The sequence below is a fragment of the Suncus etruscus genome, chromosome 8 (genome assembly GCF_024139225.1).
Source record: "Suncus etruscus isolate mSunEtr1 chromosome 8, mSunEtr1.pri.cur, whole genome shotgun sequence".
In the NCBI taxonomy this organism is placed as follows: domain Eukaryota; kingdom Metazoa; phylum Chordata; class Mammalia; order Eulipotyphla; family Soricidae; genus Suncus; species Suncus etruscus.
This window is the reverse complement of record NC_064855.1, coordinates 124,403,974-124,421,500: the sequence shown is the minus strand read 5'-3', so window position 1 is coordinate 124,421,500 and position 17,527 is coordinate 124,403,974. Positions and strand designations below refer to the sequence as shown.

The following is a 17,527-nucleotide window of genomic DNA, read 5'->3' as shown; positions in this document are numbered from 1 at the left end:
ATGTTCCATCCGATAATCTGATCCAGACGATACACCACTGTCGGAGCTGCACACAATATACCTTAACTCAATAACACCAATACAACTGGCACTCCCTCACACTGTGCACCTGATACATTCAAGACCACCGTTACACCTGATGGTCCCGGTACATTAACGCTCCTGGTACACATGATACGCCTGGCCCACTGTCACACCTGACATTCCTCATCCACCTCACACATTAGCATGCCGACACCACTGTGACGGACAGACCACCCTCCCGACATGCGCTCCACCCAACACTCGGCATCATTGTTACCCCAGACTCTCCTGGGACACATTCTGTGTATAATGTACTCACGACTACCATTCCCTCTGACACTGCTGACACACATCTGACATCTAACACACCCACCACTCCTGATATACATGCTGCACCTACACAAGGTGTACTGTACTATGGCAAGGTGCCACTGTTACACGTGACAGTCCTGGTATATATGCGATGCCCGATACTCGGTACCACCATCACCCTTACCCTTCTTAGACATATGGAGCACCTGGTATCCCTGTTACACTTGACCACTTGTTACACTAATACACGTGAGACTCCCAAAACCACTATGACTGACACTTCTGACACACACGATGCACCCGGTGCCACTGTTACGCCTGATACTTCTGACACACCTTTCATACCCGCTACCACTACCGCTTACACCTGCCGCCCCTGCCAGTCAGATGCACTTGGAAGCCACTGCATAGAGCAGCTGTGCAGAGAGGGGCTGTATTCCCACAAGAACCTGAGGCAGAGCCTCTCCCGTCCTCAGGCCTCAGGTGGCTAATCCTGACGGACTCCCAAACACTGACCGAGGAGTGTGGTAGCTAAGTCCAATCACCTGGCATATTCGCATGTGGCCACCGACGCAGGCTGGGGACTGCTGCTTCTCCTGCCTGGGTAGTGAAAGAACCTAGCAACGCAGATCGATGCAAGAACAGGACACATTCTTCTATCTCAGCACCCAGGTCCAGCTCCCAGGCCCAGCACTCAGGCCAGCATCCAGAGCCCAGCACTCACTCAGCTTTAGTATGCAGAATCTAGTTCCAGCACCCAGATCCATTAGCCCAGGGTCCAGCACCCAAAGCCCAGCACTAAGGACCCAGCTCCAGTGGCCACGAATGCCCCCCCACTTCACCCGTATCTGCCCCCTGACTCCTCAACCTGGTCCTGCAGCTCTCCAGACCCATTAGGCTGGGATCTGGGGCTCTTCTGGGGGTCCCCAGAAGCAGCCTTCAGGGGCCCCAGGAGATACCAGTCTGGACCTCACACTTGGGCAAGTCCATGTCAGGGCAGTGCCTCCTGCAGTCACGACTCAATGGTGCTGGCAGGGCAGACACCCGTGAACTCAGGGAGAACATCCCGTCATGATTCAGTGGCTGTGGGGCCCAGGGCCCAAGGAGAGGGGCGCACTGGACCCTGGTCCCTCAGCACGAGTGACCATGTGCATCCTAGGGGCCGAAGTGTCCACACCACATGCCACGTGCCACACATTGGGAAAAACAGAGGGGAAGCTTCTGTACCCCACTTCTCCTCTGCCTGCAGCCAGTGCCTCTCCCTGGGTAGGGTCGCCTCAAGGGGTATGAGGCAGGGCCACAGGACACGATCACGAATGTCCCAGTGCTGTGGGGCTCGGGGCCAGCAGGCTTCAGCCACTAATATCACTGTGGGCTCAGGGCCACCAGGGCACAGGCACTGATGTTACCGAGCCCATGGGCTGCTCACTAGCAGCCCTGGATTCAGCACATGACTAGAAAGGTGCTGTGGGCATTTTGGGTGAGCAAGGGGGCACAGAGGGCCTGGCCGGACCCCAGGTGCTTGGTCTCCCTCCAGGAGCCGCAGAGCTGTCTGGTGCGCGGGCTCCCCTTGGGCAGACGAGGGCAGGCCTGTGATGACGGTTTCTCCCCACAGCCCCAAAGCTGGCCCGGCAGGGAGCCGGGAGCAGGCTCTGGGCGTCTCCGAGCTGAAGAAGAAGCTGGGCCGGGCCGTGGGCAACTCAGCCCTGCACGCCATCCTCGGCAGCCTGCTGCTCTACGTTCGCCAGCGCGAGGCCCAGGCCGGGGAGCCCCCTCGCCCTCCACAGGGCCGGGGGGCGCCCCAGGACACCCTCCCGCAGCCCACCCGCTTCCAGCTCCTGCGTGCCAAGTTCATGGGCACCGGCCGAGGGCCCCTCAAGAAGAGCCGGGAGGTGGGGCGGCTGATAGCCAAGGACAGGCCAGCTCCGGGCTGCAGCCAGGTGGCCGCCACCATCCACAGACTGCTGGGGAAGACCAAGGAGGGCCCCAGCAGCCCGGGGCGCGGCCGGAAGGCCCGGAAGGGGCCCCCCGGGGGGAAGAGCGCCGTGAAGAGCATCCTGCGGGTGCTGCTGGCCGCCACCGAGAGGGGCGCGAGCAGGCGGCCTCCGGAGGGTCCGCCCGCCGCCGCAGGGCGCCTCGGAACCGGAGGCGGGGCCCGGGGGGGCTCCGTGCTGGCGAGGCTGCGGGACAAGTTCGAGCAGAGCGGCTGCCTGAACGCCGGGGCGCCCCGCGGGGAGGTGCACAGGCCCGAAAACCGCCTGCTCCGCACCAGCACCTTGGCCAGCTCCTGCTTCCGCTCGCCCCCGGCCCGCTTCCTGGCCTGCGCGGCTGAGCCCGCGCTCGCCGTCAGCGTGGCCACCACCGTGGCACGCGGTGCTGGCAGCTGGCTGTGCCCTGGCCCCAGAAGGAGCCCCTTGGGCCCTGAAAAGGCGCCCACAGCTCCCGCTGCAGGGCAGGAACCTAGGGGGCCGTGGCCAGAGGAGTGCCCTCTAGCTGGGGAGTGCTCTCCGGCATCCCTTCTCCCACAACTGGCTCCTGGGGACGCCAGTGCCTCGATGGATAGGGGGAGCCCCACGGACGGACCCCAGCCTGCCCCTGAGCCAGCCTCGTCCCCTGCCTCCCTCCTGGAGGGGGCCCTGCCTATGCAGGTGCCGGCAGCAGGGCCCCAGGCAGGGAGTGGGGAGCACGCAGCCGCCCTTTGGGCCAGTCCACAGAGGGCGCGGGGGGCGACTAAAATGGAGGTGGAGAGGGATGCTGAGTGTGCCCGGCAGGACCAGCCCGCACTCATCCCCCCACTCAGTCTGCAGCACGCCCAGGCCACGCGTCACACGCAGCCCGCCCTCGAGGCCCTGCACGTGACCCTCAGGCACCCCGTGGTCTATGAGATGCCCGTCCCACCTGGCATGCTGCAGGGGGTGCCCTACAGGGGAGTCACCCACCCTCATGGTTGGGGGACGGAGCCCGGGCCTGGAGCGGCAGGTGCCCCCGGGACACCCAGCACACCTGCCACTGCCCCACCTGCGCCCAGTGCACCTACTGTGACACCTGTGGGGCCCAGCACACCTGCAGGAACACCTGAGGAATCTAGCACACCTGCCAGGGCACCTACAGGACCCAGAGCACCTGAAGGAACATCTGTGAGCCCCGGCACCCCTGAAGGACCCAGGACACCTGTAGGACTCAGCACACTTGTGAAACCTAGCACATCTGCAGAACCCAGCGCATCTGCCAGGGCACCAGTGGGACTCAGTACACCTGCTGCTGTCCCATCTGAATGCAGTGCACCTGCTGGGGAACCTATGGGACCTAGCACACCTCTAGGACTCAGAACATCTGCAGAACTCAGCACGTTTGCCGGGATATCTGTGGGACCCAGCACACCTCTTGCTGTCCCATCTGAGTCCAGTGTACCTGCTGGGTCACCTATGGAACCTACCATACCTGCGGGGCTTGGCATACCTGAGGGATCCAGCACATCTGCTGCAGCTTCATCTGAGTCCTGTGTACCTGCCAGGGCACCTGTGAAATCTAGCACACCTGCTGAGGCACCTGGCAAACCCATCACACCTATGGGACCCAGCACACCTGTAAGATCCAGTGCACCAACGGGATCCAGCACACCTGCTACTGCCCCATCAGATTCCAGTGTACCTGCTGGAGCACCTGGCAAATCCATCACACCTGTGGGATCCAGTGCTACACCTGCTACTGCCCCATCTGAGTCCAGTGTACCTGCTGGAGCACCTGGCAAATCCATCACACCTGTGGGACCCAGCACACCTGTAAGATCCAGTGCACCAGCGGGATCCAGCACACCTGCTACTGCCCCATCTGAGTCCAGTGTACCTGCTATGAGATCTAGCACTCCCGCAAGGGAAGCTTCAGGGAAGAGCACATCTGCCAGTATTCCTGGGGGGCACAGCCTACCTGCTGGGGCCTCTGAGGGACACAGTCCACCTGCTGGGACACCTGGTGAACACAGTACATCTGGAAAGACACCTGAGAGACACGGCACACCTACGGGGGCACCTGGGGGACATGACACACTTGGAGGGACACCTGGGGGACATGGCACATCTAAGGGGACCCTTGGGGGAAATAGTAGAGGGACACCTAGGGGACATGACACAGCTGGGGGGACCCCTAGGGAACATGGCACACCTGAGGGGACATCTGGGGGGCGTGACACACCTGGGGGGATCCCTGGGGAACATGGCACACCTGGGGAGAAACTTGGGGGACACAGCACTTCTGGAGGGACACCTGGAGGACATGACACAGCTGGGGGGACCCCTAGGGAACATGGCACACCTGAGGGGACATCTGGGGGGCGTGACACACCTGGGGGGATCCCTGGGGAACATGGCACACCTGGGGAGAAACTTGGGGGACACAGCACTTCTGGAGGGACACCTGGAGGACATGACCCATCTGGAGGGACCCCTGAGGAACACATCACACCTCGTGGGACACCTGGGAGACATAGCACTTCTGGAGGGATACCTAGGGGACACGGCACACCTGGGAGGACACCTGGGAAACACAGCACACAGGCTGGATATAGCACAATGAGTGAGACACCCAGTTCACTTGTGGGCTCTGTAGGGCTGAGCACTGCTGGGCCAGGAGGGTCAGGACTAGGCCTAGCTCAGCAGTGGGAAGCAGATGGGGTGTTGAGAAGTGAGGACGATGCCCCCCAACTGGGAGCAGCCCCAAGCCGCCCTTGTAGAAAACTTAGCCAAGCTGACCTTGCTGGTCCGCAGGCCTCCAGGTCTACACAGAGGTTCTTACCTGGGCTCCAGGTGCTGCCGATGGTCAGGACAGGGGTGGGGACCCCACCTGAGCACAGTGTCATGCCCGAACAAGGGGCTGCCCACTGCAACCCCCACAAAGATGGACCATGCCCAGGAGAGCAGGTACTAGTTGCCAAAAACACTCAGAATCACAGCTCGGGGAACCAACCGAACAAGGCAGGGGAGCAGGGTGCCCGGAATGGGGGGCAGCACAGTCAAGTTCTCCAGGAACAGACCCCCGCCCTCAACCACAGCTGCCGCCCCCCAGCCCCACGCGAGCCCTCACAGCCAGGCCGACACCCTGGGCAGAGGCAGGCTTCAGCCCCAAGAGCCCCTTCCCTAACTATGCCCCCAGAGGAAGCTGTGGAGACCCCAGGAAGGCCAGAAGAGCCCGAAGCAACCCTCTCAGGTGAGCAGGCAGCAATCCCCAACGTGGTGACCCTGCAGCACCCCCACACCCAGGTCTGGCCACCTCCTGCCAACGTTAAGGTCCAGCTTCCTGTTGGGTTCACGATAGCTCCCCACCAGCTACCCCAAGGATGCTCAGTGGCAGAAGAGCCATGGACTGACAGGGTACCCCAGAAGGCTGGTGACTGTCGGGGGACACAGTTGCTGGCCCCCAGCACATGGACCGCTGCTCCCCTAGAAGAGGGGATTAGAGAGAGGCCTCGGGGGAGTGAGTGCCAGCTGGAGACCTCAGGACTACATACCCTGGGGACAGAGGCTCAGAGTTCAGCCCTGAATGCTGGACTCCCCGAGGTACAGGCTCCAGGCCCCATCCAGGCTCCCACCTGGGAGGATAGTGTCCAGGCTGGAGCCCAGGTGAACCGGACAGCACCCCGTGACATGGCGGCAGCCCCCACAGCAGAAGAAAGGCTTCCGGAGCTTCAGATGCCAGCCTCTCAGGGGTACCCTGGGATACAACCCAGTGTAGGAGACGGCTGGCCCAAGAGCCCAACATTCCAACACCCAGTGCCAACACCAGAGGGTGGCAGCCAAACACCCCCCATCCCAGACCTGCAGGATCCCTCCAACACCAGTGGTACCAGAAGAGACACAAAGGAGGAGGGTCAGTGGACAAGACCAGCTGCCCTGGCCAAATACAGGGCCCAGAGCTTCCGAGACGAGGGGGCCTTCGAGCACTCCTTCAGGCCTATGGGCATCAGGGCCAGTGACACCTTCCAGCCCCCAAAGTGAGGCCTCGCTTTCTGCACCTGGTGGCCATCCTGCCCCAGCCCTCGCACAGCAGGACCTGCGTCTGGAACCCTTGTCCCTGTCACTCTGCAGAGCATCATCACAGCAGAGGAAATAAAGTGACTGTGTGCTGAGCCCCACTGCTTTCTGCTCACGTGTGGATCCTTAGTTCAGGAGGAGGGCACCACGGGGACTCACAGATAGGCTATGAATACAGGTTCCCTGAGCTTAAGGGGATGGCACTGGGTGATACATAAATGGGTATGGGCATGGGTCCCCATTAGCTTGGGGTTGGGGAAAACAGTACCATGAGGTTGCACAGGACAACTAAGTGTGTGGGATGTAGGTCCCATGAGCGTGCATGGGAGCTATCTCCATGAACAGAACTCCTGGCAGCATTGCTGGCATGAAGCCTCTGTGCCCACCACTCTCCTGCTCCCATTGTCTCTTGAGCATGACCCAGCTATACAGGGCTGCAGACTGGAGGTTCAACAGGGAGCTTCTTTTTTTTTCTTTTGGTTTTTGGGCCACACCCGGTAACGCTCAGGGGTTACTCCTGGCTATGCGCTCAGAAGTCGCTCCTGGCTTGAGGGACCATATGGGACACCGGGGGTCCGTTCCTAGGCTAGCGCAGGCAAGGCAGGGACCTTACCTCTAGCGCCACCGCACGGGCCCCTCGACAGGGCCCTTCTGATCCAAGTGTGAGCAAGGTCAGGAAGTGTGGGGTTCTCCCACACCCACACACAAGTGCTCAGAGAACTGAAGGGGGAGGCTGGGTGGATGAAGTCTGGGCCCCCTCCTTGGCCCAGGTTGCATGACACTCTCCCCAGTGTCAGGTCACCCCTCACAGACCTCAGCTTAAGCATACTCATCTGATTTTCTGTACTAGCAGCTGGGGCTGCTGTGTGACCATCACCATGTATGATACTATCATGTGTTTGACTGCACATGTGTGACCTTTGCTGTGTGTAACGTGTGACCATCACAGTGTATGATGATCATATGTGTGACCATGCCCATATGTGACCATCACCATGTGTGACGGTCACCATATGAGACCATCACTGTGATCTTTACTGTGACCCAACCATGTGTGTGACCATCATTGGGCGTAACGAAAGATTGTGTGATAACTGATCAAAGGGTTCTGAGTGGTGATCTGGCATGGGGCGAGCTGAACCAGGACGGGGCTCTCACGGCACTCTGCTAGAGGGGCGGGTCCTCATCTCAGAGCAGAAGGTGTGGGGTCGGGACACGGAAGTCTGGTTCATATGGAGCACACGGATTCCATGGGCTTGCTTCTATGGTGTGGCCTGCAGGAAGGTACTTTCACGCTGTGTCCCCCAGGGTAGCTCCTGGTGCTGTGTTCACAGTTCTTGGGGACTGGGCAAGCCTGGCCCAGAGGAGCCAGTGGGGCTGATCCAGAGAAGAACATATGAGCCTTTCTGGAGGAGCAGGGAGGGGGTGCCTGGGAGCTGCTATTTTTAAAGGCAGCATCTATGCTGACAGAGCCCCATGTCTTATTACAGGAGGCGGAAAGAATGACTGGAATCTGCGGGTCACTGAGACAGAGGGACAGCAAGTCCTGGAATCCAGAGTCTGGCGGGCGCCGGGCAGGTGGGTTCTGCTACATTTCCTAATAAGGATCTAGGGAGCAGCGAGCCCGAAGCTATCAAGCATGGTGCCCAGTGGGCCAGCTGCCTAGTGAGTGCTGGGCCAGGAGCAACCATCAGCCAGGCGCTGAGGGCTCATATGAGGCGACAGATGATGTTATGTCCCTCAAGAAAGGGGCATCATCACAGGACGGGCCTCCCTCCTGAAGGGATGTGACCTCAGGACAGCCACCCAGTCCTCCAAGGAAGTACCCCCTTTGGCAGGACTGTCACCTCAAGATGGTCACCTCCTCCTGCAGGGGCATCACCTCAAAGCTATCAGCCTCTTCCTTAGGGTTGTCACCTCAGGACCATGACCTTCACCTCAGAAGAGTCATCTTTTTTTTTTTTTTTTTTTGTGGTTTTTGGGTCACACCCGGCAGCGCTCAGGGGTTTTTCCTGGCTCCGTGCTCAGAAATTGCTCCTGGCATGCACGGGGGACCATATGGGACACCGGGATTCGAACCGATGACCTTCTGCATGAAAGGTAAATGCCTTACCTCCATGCTATCTCTCCGGCCCCAGAAGAGTCATCTTTTAATGTTGAACTATCACCTCAGAACAGTCACCACACCCTTCATGGGCATCACCTCAGGGGATCCTCCTCTGTAGGACTATCACCTCGGAATAGTGTCGCCTTCAATAGGTCTGTCACCTCAGGGCAGTCACCCCCCAACTTGCATGGGCATCACTTCAGAGAATCCTCTCCTGTAGGACTGTCACTTCAGAATAGTATTCCTTCAGTAGGTTTGTCACCTCAAGAAGTCATGCCCCCCCCCAAATAAGTTATATCCTCCTGTAGAACTGTTACCTCAGGACAGTCACCCCACCCTGCAGGGCATCGCCTCAGGGCAACCTCCCTTGTAAGACTATAACCTCAGAATAGTATCCTTTCAGTGGATCTGTCACCACAGGAAGTCACCCCCTCCGTAGTGTTGCAAGTCAGCCCTTGAAGAGGTTGACTGATGGAGGGATGGAGGATGAGGCCTTTCTCTTCCAGCTCGGAGCACGCGTCTGCCACCCTGTCTAGCCGACTGTTCTGAGGTGAAGCGGCGGGTCAACAGCTCGCAGACAGTCAGGCTTGTGGAAATACTAGCTTTATTCGGTGGACAAGACTGAAGTCCAAAGACTCAGCCTCAGTTCCAGCAAAAAGCCTCTCACCTTCCACAGACCCTTGTTTTTATCCCCCAGAATCAGGTACCACCCAATGGTGGAAGCAGAATCAGGTCCTACCCTAGGGTGGGGGCAGAATGCCAGGTCACACCCTAGGGTAGGGCACAATCACCGATCAGGGTAAGGTCAGTAACATAATAATCCCCTAAAATATTTACATACACAACACGTAGAACTGTCACCTCATGAGGGTCACAAGTGTGTCTGTCCAAACCTCACCCACTGTCCTCCTGGCCAATTCGGCCCGTCATCCTCCACACAGGGACCTCCCCCAGGAGCTACAGACATGCTCAGGTGCCCCATAAGCAGCCCTGCATTTAAAACTGTCCCTTATAACTCTCCATGCTGCCAGCTGCTCCAGCCGCTTCTTGCTTCCTTCTCAATCTCCTTACACTCCTCAGGCAACCCTTTTGTTCCCTTCCATACACCCCTCCTAGACGTGGGCAGGTCTGACTAGATAAAATTAGCATTTTACACTGGGAGGGGTGACAGGGGACCATATGGGACTCCGGGGGATCAAACCGCAGTCCATCCTAGGTTAGCACGTGCAAGGCAGACACTCTACCACCTGTGCCACTGTTCCAGACCCTCATCTTGGACTTTTAATGATTATTTTGCCACACCCGACAGTGCTCAGGGTTACTCCTGGCTCTGCACTCAGGAACTCTTGTGACAGTGCTCTAGAGATCCTGTGGAGTGCCCAGGATAGAACCTCAGTGGGCCTTGTGCAAAGCAAATGCCTTCCCTGATGTGCTATCCCTCGGCCCCTCATCTCAGACTTTTAACTTATTTATGTATACCCTCATAAAGCAGAGCAGGGGTGAATTCTAGCTCTCCTCAGGTGGTATGGGATGCCGAAGATTGAGCCCAGGGCAGCCCTGTGCAAGGCAAATGCCCTCCCCTCTGCCTGTCTCTCTAACCCCCACTTTTAGCTTTTTCATAAAAGCCTTTTCAGTGGGTGAAATTTATGCTGTAGTGTGTGAGGGGCCCCATCATGCCTTCTAACCGCTGTGAGCACAAGGGTGCACTGGGGCGCCTCTGGGGCTGCTGTCATCCACCACGCAGGGCCGAGGCACCTTTGGTGGGTGCAAATCTGGGATGCTCCTGGGTGGGGGTGACCCCCACCCCACTGTGTCCAGCCGGAACTGGAGCCTTCAAGGAAACCACCTTGCTTTTCTTTTTTTTTTTTTTTTTTGGTTTTTGGGCCACACCCGTTTGACGCTCAGGGGTTACTCCTGGCTATGTGCTCAGAAATCGCCCCTGGCTTGGGGGGACCATGTGGGACGCCGGGGGATCGAACCGCGGTCCTTCCTTGGCTAGCGCTTGCAAGGCAGACACCTTACCTCCAGCGCCACCTACCCGGCCCCACCACCTTGCTTTTCTAAGCGACCGCCCTTGGCAGTTTTCGGTGTGGCCACCAGAGGGCACCGAGGACCCTGGGCGCTGTGGACTGGCCAGTGTGAACTGTGGATCAGAGCACCCAGCCTCTCCAGCCCTGGGCACTGCACTGTGAGGGGTCTTTTGGCTAGGGGAGTGTTCTCTAGGAAAGTCTGCCTGTTGTCCCACCAGGTCTTCCAGGTGGGGGTGCTGTGGAGAGCAGAATAAAGAGTGGGGGAGAGCAGTTGACTGGCTGGCTAGAGGGTATTTTTGTTTGTTTTTCACTTTCACAGGAAATTTTACTGGGGTTTTAGAAATAAATATACAACAACTGAAACTTCAGTTCTCATAGTGTCTTAAAATTCTAAAGTCTTAAATTAAACCGTAGGCAAGTCAAGAGCGATTTCTGAGCGCATAGTCAGGAGTAACCCCTGAGTGTCACAGGGTGTGGCCCAAATACCAAAAAAATAAAATAAAATAAAATAAAAAATATAAAAAGTAGGCAAGTGAGTTTATTAATACAGTCAAAGCATCAATACTGGTTAGTCAAGGAGCAGAGGGGATGGAATAGGAATGAGCCCGAGCAGTGTCAGGCTCTCTTTGCCAGCTCAGCAGGAGTGGGCACAGGGCTTCAACTGGCCCCTTCATGTCTGTTGCAAATCAGGTTGACTGATGGAGGGATGGAGGATGAGGCCTTTCTCCTCCAGCTTGGACCACGTGTCTGTTACCCTGTTCAGCCGAAGGTTCTGAGGTGAATGCGGCGGGAAGAAAGCCAACAGGCAGTCAGGCTTCCGAAGAAAACAGCTCTTTATTCCGTGAAGAGGCCGAAGCCAAAAGGCCTAAGAATAGGCCCCTCGCCTTCCACAGACCCTTGCTTTTATGCCCCAGAATCAGGTACCACCCAATGGTGGGAGCAGAATCAGGTATCACCCTAGGATGGGAGCAGAATGCCAGGTCACACCCTAGGGTAGGGCACAATCACCAATCAGGGTAGGGTCAGTAACATAATAATCCCATAAAAATGTTTACATACACAACACATGTCTGTGTAAGAAAGGAACAGGAAACAGCCAGTGTCTGCTTCCAAATGCCAGAACCCCAAAAGCTGGGCAGAGATAATCCGAGGTACAGACCAACAAGGTGACCTGCCCTTCCTCCAGGCAGCCCTGGATTTGGACAGATCAGGGTTACCTGCGTCAGTCACAATTGAACTGGTAGCAGCAGTAAAACCTTCAGGCCAGAAGTCCCTATTAAAGCCATTTATCCTGGATGAGATGCCCACACGCCCTGAGCATTCATTCATTTCTCTGCTGCCTTCACAGCATTCACAGTTCAGTTCCTGGCACTGTAGTCTGGGAACCATGGCTCGTGGCCATCCACACCCAGAACTGCTCAGAGCCCTCCAGGATGGGGGTGTTTCAGGGCATCACAGTCTGACCTGGGTGCCAGCCAGAGGCCAGTCTTCCAGGGCAGTTCTTGAGATGCTTAAATGGGCCCTGTGTGTGTAGCCATTCTCTCTCCCTGCTGCACCCACTTTCTAAAAGTGCCAAAGCGTGGGGCAATGGGGCACATGAGCTAGGATCAGATTGGGGGTCTGTGTCTCAAAAACATGGGGTGAGGGGAGGTAGACAGAAGGGGGAAGGAAGCCTCCGGTGAGCAGGCCAGCGATCTAGGGTGTGGGGCAAGAGCCCGGTACTCGTTCCTCTCTGCTCATGATCTCCTGCTTAGTTTTACTGATGCAGCTGAAGATCTCCTTGAGAGCGCCTTCTCTGGAGGTGGTGTGGAGCTGGGGGAGCCCAGCTGCTCTGGGCTGCGGGCGCTGGCATGCCTGACCAAGGAAGGGGTCCCTCCCAAGCGGTGGAGGCTGGAGCTTGGCGTCGGGCCGCTGCCCCGGAGGAACCTAGTGAGATGTGTCGGAAAACCTGATGGAGGAGTTCAAGGGGAAGGAGGGCGAGCGGTGCCAACACCACCAGGACCTCTCGAAAGATCTTCCGCTTGGTAAGACTTGACTGGACTTGAACACAGAGCTAGAGGAGTCTGCAGCAGATGTACGCGACCAATCAGGCGCAATTCCAGGAGATCGAGCTTCTGAGGCAGATAAATGAGCAACTCTCGAAGGTGACAGTCGCATACCGGGGGCTGGGAGACACGAGTCCTAAACTAGTTGCTGAAAGCAAGGCCTCGCTCACGGCTGAAGGTTCGGATTCTGAGTTTCACGGGAATCATCGAGTATCTCAGGCCAAACACTGAACCTCTCCAGAGCCAAGTGGAGGAAGGAGCTGAAGTCAGCAGAGCAGCGGAGCCGGAGCCAGGGGAGACACTTGGTGTAGGTCAGGACCACGTCTTGGGGGAGAAGATCGCGTCCCTGCAGAGCGAGCGGAGCCCGGAGGAGGATGAGGAGGAGTAGGAGTAGGAGGAGTAGGAGGAGTAGGAGGAGCAGCAGCAGCAGCAGCAGCAGGAACAGGAGCAGGAGCGCAGCGCTGTGGCCATGCCGCAGGCCCCATGAGCGGCAGGCGGTGGAGGAGGAGTCGGGGCAGCGCGGCACCTGCCTGCGGCACGAGGTGGACTCGCAGAACAGTGCCCTCAAAATCAAGTACGAGGAGCTGCTTGCTGCGCAGGTGACAGCAGGACCACCGGACTCACTGGCGCACAAAGCCGTGCAGACAGACGTCTGGCCCGCCCGCCGGCCAGGGACGACTGACGCCGAAGGAACAAAAACACACCCCAAGCCGGCCAGTCAACCGCCCCAACCGACTCCGAGCACCTCGTCCCTTACTCTCTATTCCGCTCGCCACAGCTCCCCACCTGGAAGGTCGTTGGTGGGACTACAGGCCCACTTTCAGAGACAACCCTTTGTTGCAAGTCAGCCCCTGAAGAGGTTGACTGATGGTGGGATGGAGGATGAGGCCTTTCTCTTCCAGCTCGGAGCACGCGTCTGCCACCCTGTCTAGCCCACGGTTCTGAGGTGAAACGGTGGGTAAACAGCTCGCAGACAGTCAGGCTTGTGGAAATATTAGCTTTATTCGGTGGACAAAACTGAAGTCCAGGGGGCCGGGCGGTGGCGCTAAAGGTAAGGTGCCTGCCTTGCCTGCGCTAGCCTTGGACGGACCGCGGTTCGATCCCCCGGTGTCCCATATGGTCCCCCAAGCCAGGAGCATCTTCTGAGCACATAGCCAGGAGTAACCCCTGAGCGTTACTGGGTGTGGCCCAAAAACCAAAAAAAACAAAACAAAACAAAAAAAAAAACTGAAGTCCAAAGACTCAGCCTCAGTTACAGCAAAAAAGCCTCGGCCTTCCACAGACCCTTGTTTTTATCCCCCAGAGTCAGGTACCACCCAATGGTGGGATCAGATACCACCCAATGGTGGAAGCAGAATCAGGTACCACCCTAGGGTGGGGGCAGAATGCCAGGTCACACCCTAGGGTAGGGCACAATCACCAATCAGTTTAGGGTGAGTAACATAGTAATCCCCTAAAATATTTACATACACAACACCCTTCTGTCTGCGCCTGACTGGCCGGCCTCGCAGTGCATCTGCTGCTGCAGCAGAGAAAGAGCCACGCGCAGAGCTGGCGAAGGGTCCCAGGGTGGCAAAGGGTGGCAGGCAGGGCCGTAGTGCTTCGACAGGGCCGGGGTGAGCAGGAAGAGATCCGGACACAGGTAGGGCACCAAGAGTGTTGGATCACTGATCCTTCCCTAATTAATAATTGTACTCCACCCTAGGTTGTGATCTGGTGATGGGATTATTGGATTATTCCCCACTTTTGGTTTGTTTGTTTTTTGGACAGCGCTCAGGGGTTCCTCCTGGCTCTAGCTCAGAAATCGCTCCTTGCAGGCTCAGGGGACCCTATGGGATGCCAGGATTCGAACCACCGTCCTTCTGCATGCAAGGCAAACGCCTCACCTCCATGTTATCTCTCCGACCCCGGATTATTCCCCACTTGGTATCCCTCTCCCTCCTTAGGGTGGGACCTGATTCTTGTCGATAAAAGCAAGGGTCTGAGGAAGGCAGAGACTCATTCTTCGGTCTTCTTCCACTGAGCTGCGCTCCATCTTAGGAGCAGAAGGCTTTTGTGGTTTGAATTCCTTGCCAGCACTGGATTTCCTGAACCCGTTCTTGTACCTTTCCACTGTGTGGATTATTTTCTGCGGATCTCTACAACTGGAACTGTTCCCCCTGACCTAATCGGACAGGGGAACGGGAACTGCCTTTCCTGTCTGGGAGCTCGTTGGGAACCAAACCTTAACCGATCTCCTAGAGAACGTGACACGTCACAAGAGCACTCGAGGCCCTCCCCTGTGCCATCTACCTTTCACCCAGGCTGAGATGACATTTCCCCTACTGGCTGGGCAGCCGGCATCCACTACACACACACACACACACACACGTGCATTTGCATTCACAGACGCTCTCACATACACAACACACACACATACACTCATATACATGCATTCAATATCACACTCAACACACTGCACAGACATATTCTTACATCAGTCAGACACACACACACACACACATCCGCACTCTTATACACACACTGACACCCACTCAACACACTGTTAGACATGCTCTCACCACATGCACTCAGTTGTTAGTGTTGGCCGGTTTTCTCTTGATTTTGCCCCCCCCCTCTTGGACGTGGGCGTTGTTTTTCCAAAAAAGACTCCCGGGGAACCCCCACCTCCGGAGGAAAAGCTGCCATCTTGGCTAGCTTTGATGGAGCTGCTAGCTTGTGGGCTCAACTTGCAGCGTGGTGTGGGCTCCTGGCTTGCTGTCCTTTCCCGATCATGTGCATGGATTATTTCCTGTGCTAGAATCAGTACTGGATTCACGTCCTCCTCCCACCAGATTGGAGGCAGGGACTCCCGCTCCTGCTCTGGGGTTTGTGGAATTCTCATCCTAACATCTCACACTCAGTCACACCCATACTCATGCTCACATGCACTTGAACGTACACACTTACGTAAAATAAAACCCACGAGTTGTGAGATCACCTCATGCACCGTATTTTTTTGTTTTTTTATTTTTGGGCGGGGTCACACCCGGCAACGCTCAGGAATTACTCCTGGCTCTATGCTCAGAAATCGCTCCTGGCAGGCTCGGGAGACCATATGGGATGCCGGGATTTGAACCACCGACCTTCTGCATGCAAGGCAAACGCCTTACCTCCATGCTATCTCTCTGGCCCTCATTATTTTATTTTTGTTTTTTTGGGGCCACACCCGGTTACCCTCTGGGGTTCCTCCTGGCTGTGAGCTCAGAAATCTTTCCTGGCTCGGGACACCATATGAGATGCAGGGGGATTGAACCTCGATCTGTCCTAGATTAGTATGTGCAAGGCAGACGCCCTACCACTTTGCACAACTGCTCCGGCCCCTGCGCCACCGCTCAGGCCCCGCGTCATATCTATAACCCCTAGGCAGATGGGTCTGAAGAAACAAGATAGTGATGAAAGATTAATAAACCAAGCCAGTCAGGAACCAGTCTGTGCCTCATGATCTCTCTGAGCCAAGCCAGAACTACCTCTTTAGTAAGTCAGTCCCCAACAAACTGGGCTGGGGAGGTTGAATAAAATAAAATTCAGGTGAGCTTTCACCTATCAAAAGGAGAGGTTTTAAGGAAAGAGGAAGATGGGGAAAGACTTTGTTTTGGGTCAATTGCTGGGTGTCATCTTATACATACTTTCTCTCTCTCTTTTTTTTTTTTTTTTTTTGGTTTTTGGGTCACACCAGGCAGTGCTCAGGGGTTATTCCTGGCTCCAGGCTCAGAAATTGCTCCTGGCAGGCACAGGGGACCATATGGGACGCCGGGATTCGAACCGATGACCTCCTGCATGAAAGGCAAACGCTTTACCTCCATGCTATCTCTCCGGCCCACTTTCTCTCTTTTTTTAAATTTTTTATTGATTGATTGGTTTTTGGGCTACACCCAGCAGTGCTCAGGAGTCACTCCTGGCTCTACACTCAGAAATCGCCCCTGGCAGGCTGGGGGACTATATGGGATGCCGGGAAGCGAACTGGGTCCCTCTCGGGTCAGCCGGCTGTATGCAAGGCAAATGCCCTACCGCTGTGTTATCTCTCCGGCCCCACACACACTTTCTCTCAGTCACACACCCATGCACTCATCCACACTCACATAGACACGCACATTCACATTCAGTCATACTCACACATTCACTCTCATCCTCATAATAAACACACTGTCACGCACATTCGAGACACTGTCATAGACATCCTCTTACCACATACATGGATATGCTATCACTCGCACACACATATTTTCTCGGTCACGTGCATACATCCTCACCAACACGCACGCACCCACACTCACTCACCGCACGCATATGCACTCATTCTCACTCTTCATATCCACGCATCTAGTCACACCTGTACATTCACACACACTTTCTCCACGCATATGCACTCATCCTCACAATATACACACACACACACGTTCTCTCTCTCTCCTCTCTCTCTCCCCCCTCTTACCCCCCAGCAGACCTGAGCCCCATCAGACAGGCACCTGCAAAACCTCCACCCATACACCTTCAACCAAGCGCCCCTTTGTGGAAATCTGCTCAAGCCAGAGGGCACAGCGGGTAAAGGGCGGCCTTCCTGGCACCGAGTTCCCTCCAGGCGCCCTGAGCACCTCTGAGGGAGATCCCTGAGCACCGTGGGGTTGGCTGCGGGAAGGGGCTCCGCGCCGAGCATGGCTCCACCGCAGCACCCGGCGGGCAAACAGCTTGGTCTCAGGAGACTCAGCAAAGAACCGAGGAAGGAGGGAGAGGCGGAGCTGAGCACAGGCTCAGGCACCCCAAGCCCAGACCCAGGCACTCCAAACCCAGACCCAGACACCCCAACCCCAGACCCAGGCACCCCAAACCCAGATCCAGGCACTCCAAACCCAGACCCAGACACCCGCAAGCCCAGACCCAGACACCCCAACCCAGACCCAGGCACCCCTGGGATGCGATCCCCGCCTGGCGCGCCTGCCCATC

General features: G+C 56.8%; 2 protein-coding genes across 2 annotated transcripts in view; both read left to right on the top strand.

Annotated features, from left to right (window-relative positions):
* ARHGEF7 (Rho guanine nucleotide exchange factor 7) overlaps positions 1–17,527 on the top strand; it is a 496,685-nt gene that overhangs the window by 88,385 nt on the left and 390,773 nt on the right. The window lies entirely within an intron of this gene.
* LOC126016025 (nascent polypeptide-associated complex subunit alpha, muscle-specific form-like) lies at positions 1,408–6,343 on the top strand. Its single transcript, XM_049778536.1, has 3 exons — positions 1,408–1,559; positions 1,874–3,383; positions 5,139–6,343. The coding sequence occupies exons 1-3, from the start codon at positions 1,408–1,410 to the stop codon at positions 6,324–6,326; spliced, it is 2,850 nt and encodes a 949-aa protein (XP_049634493.1). The 3' UTR covers positions 6,327–6,343.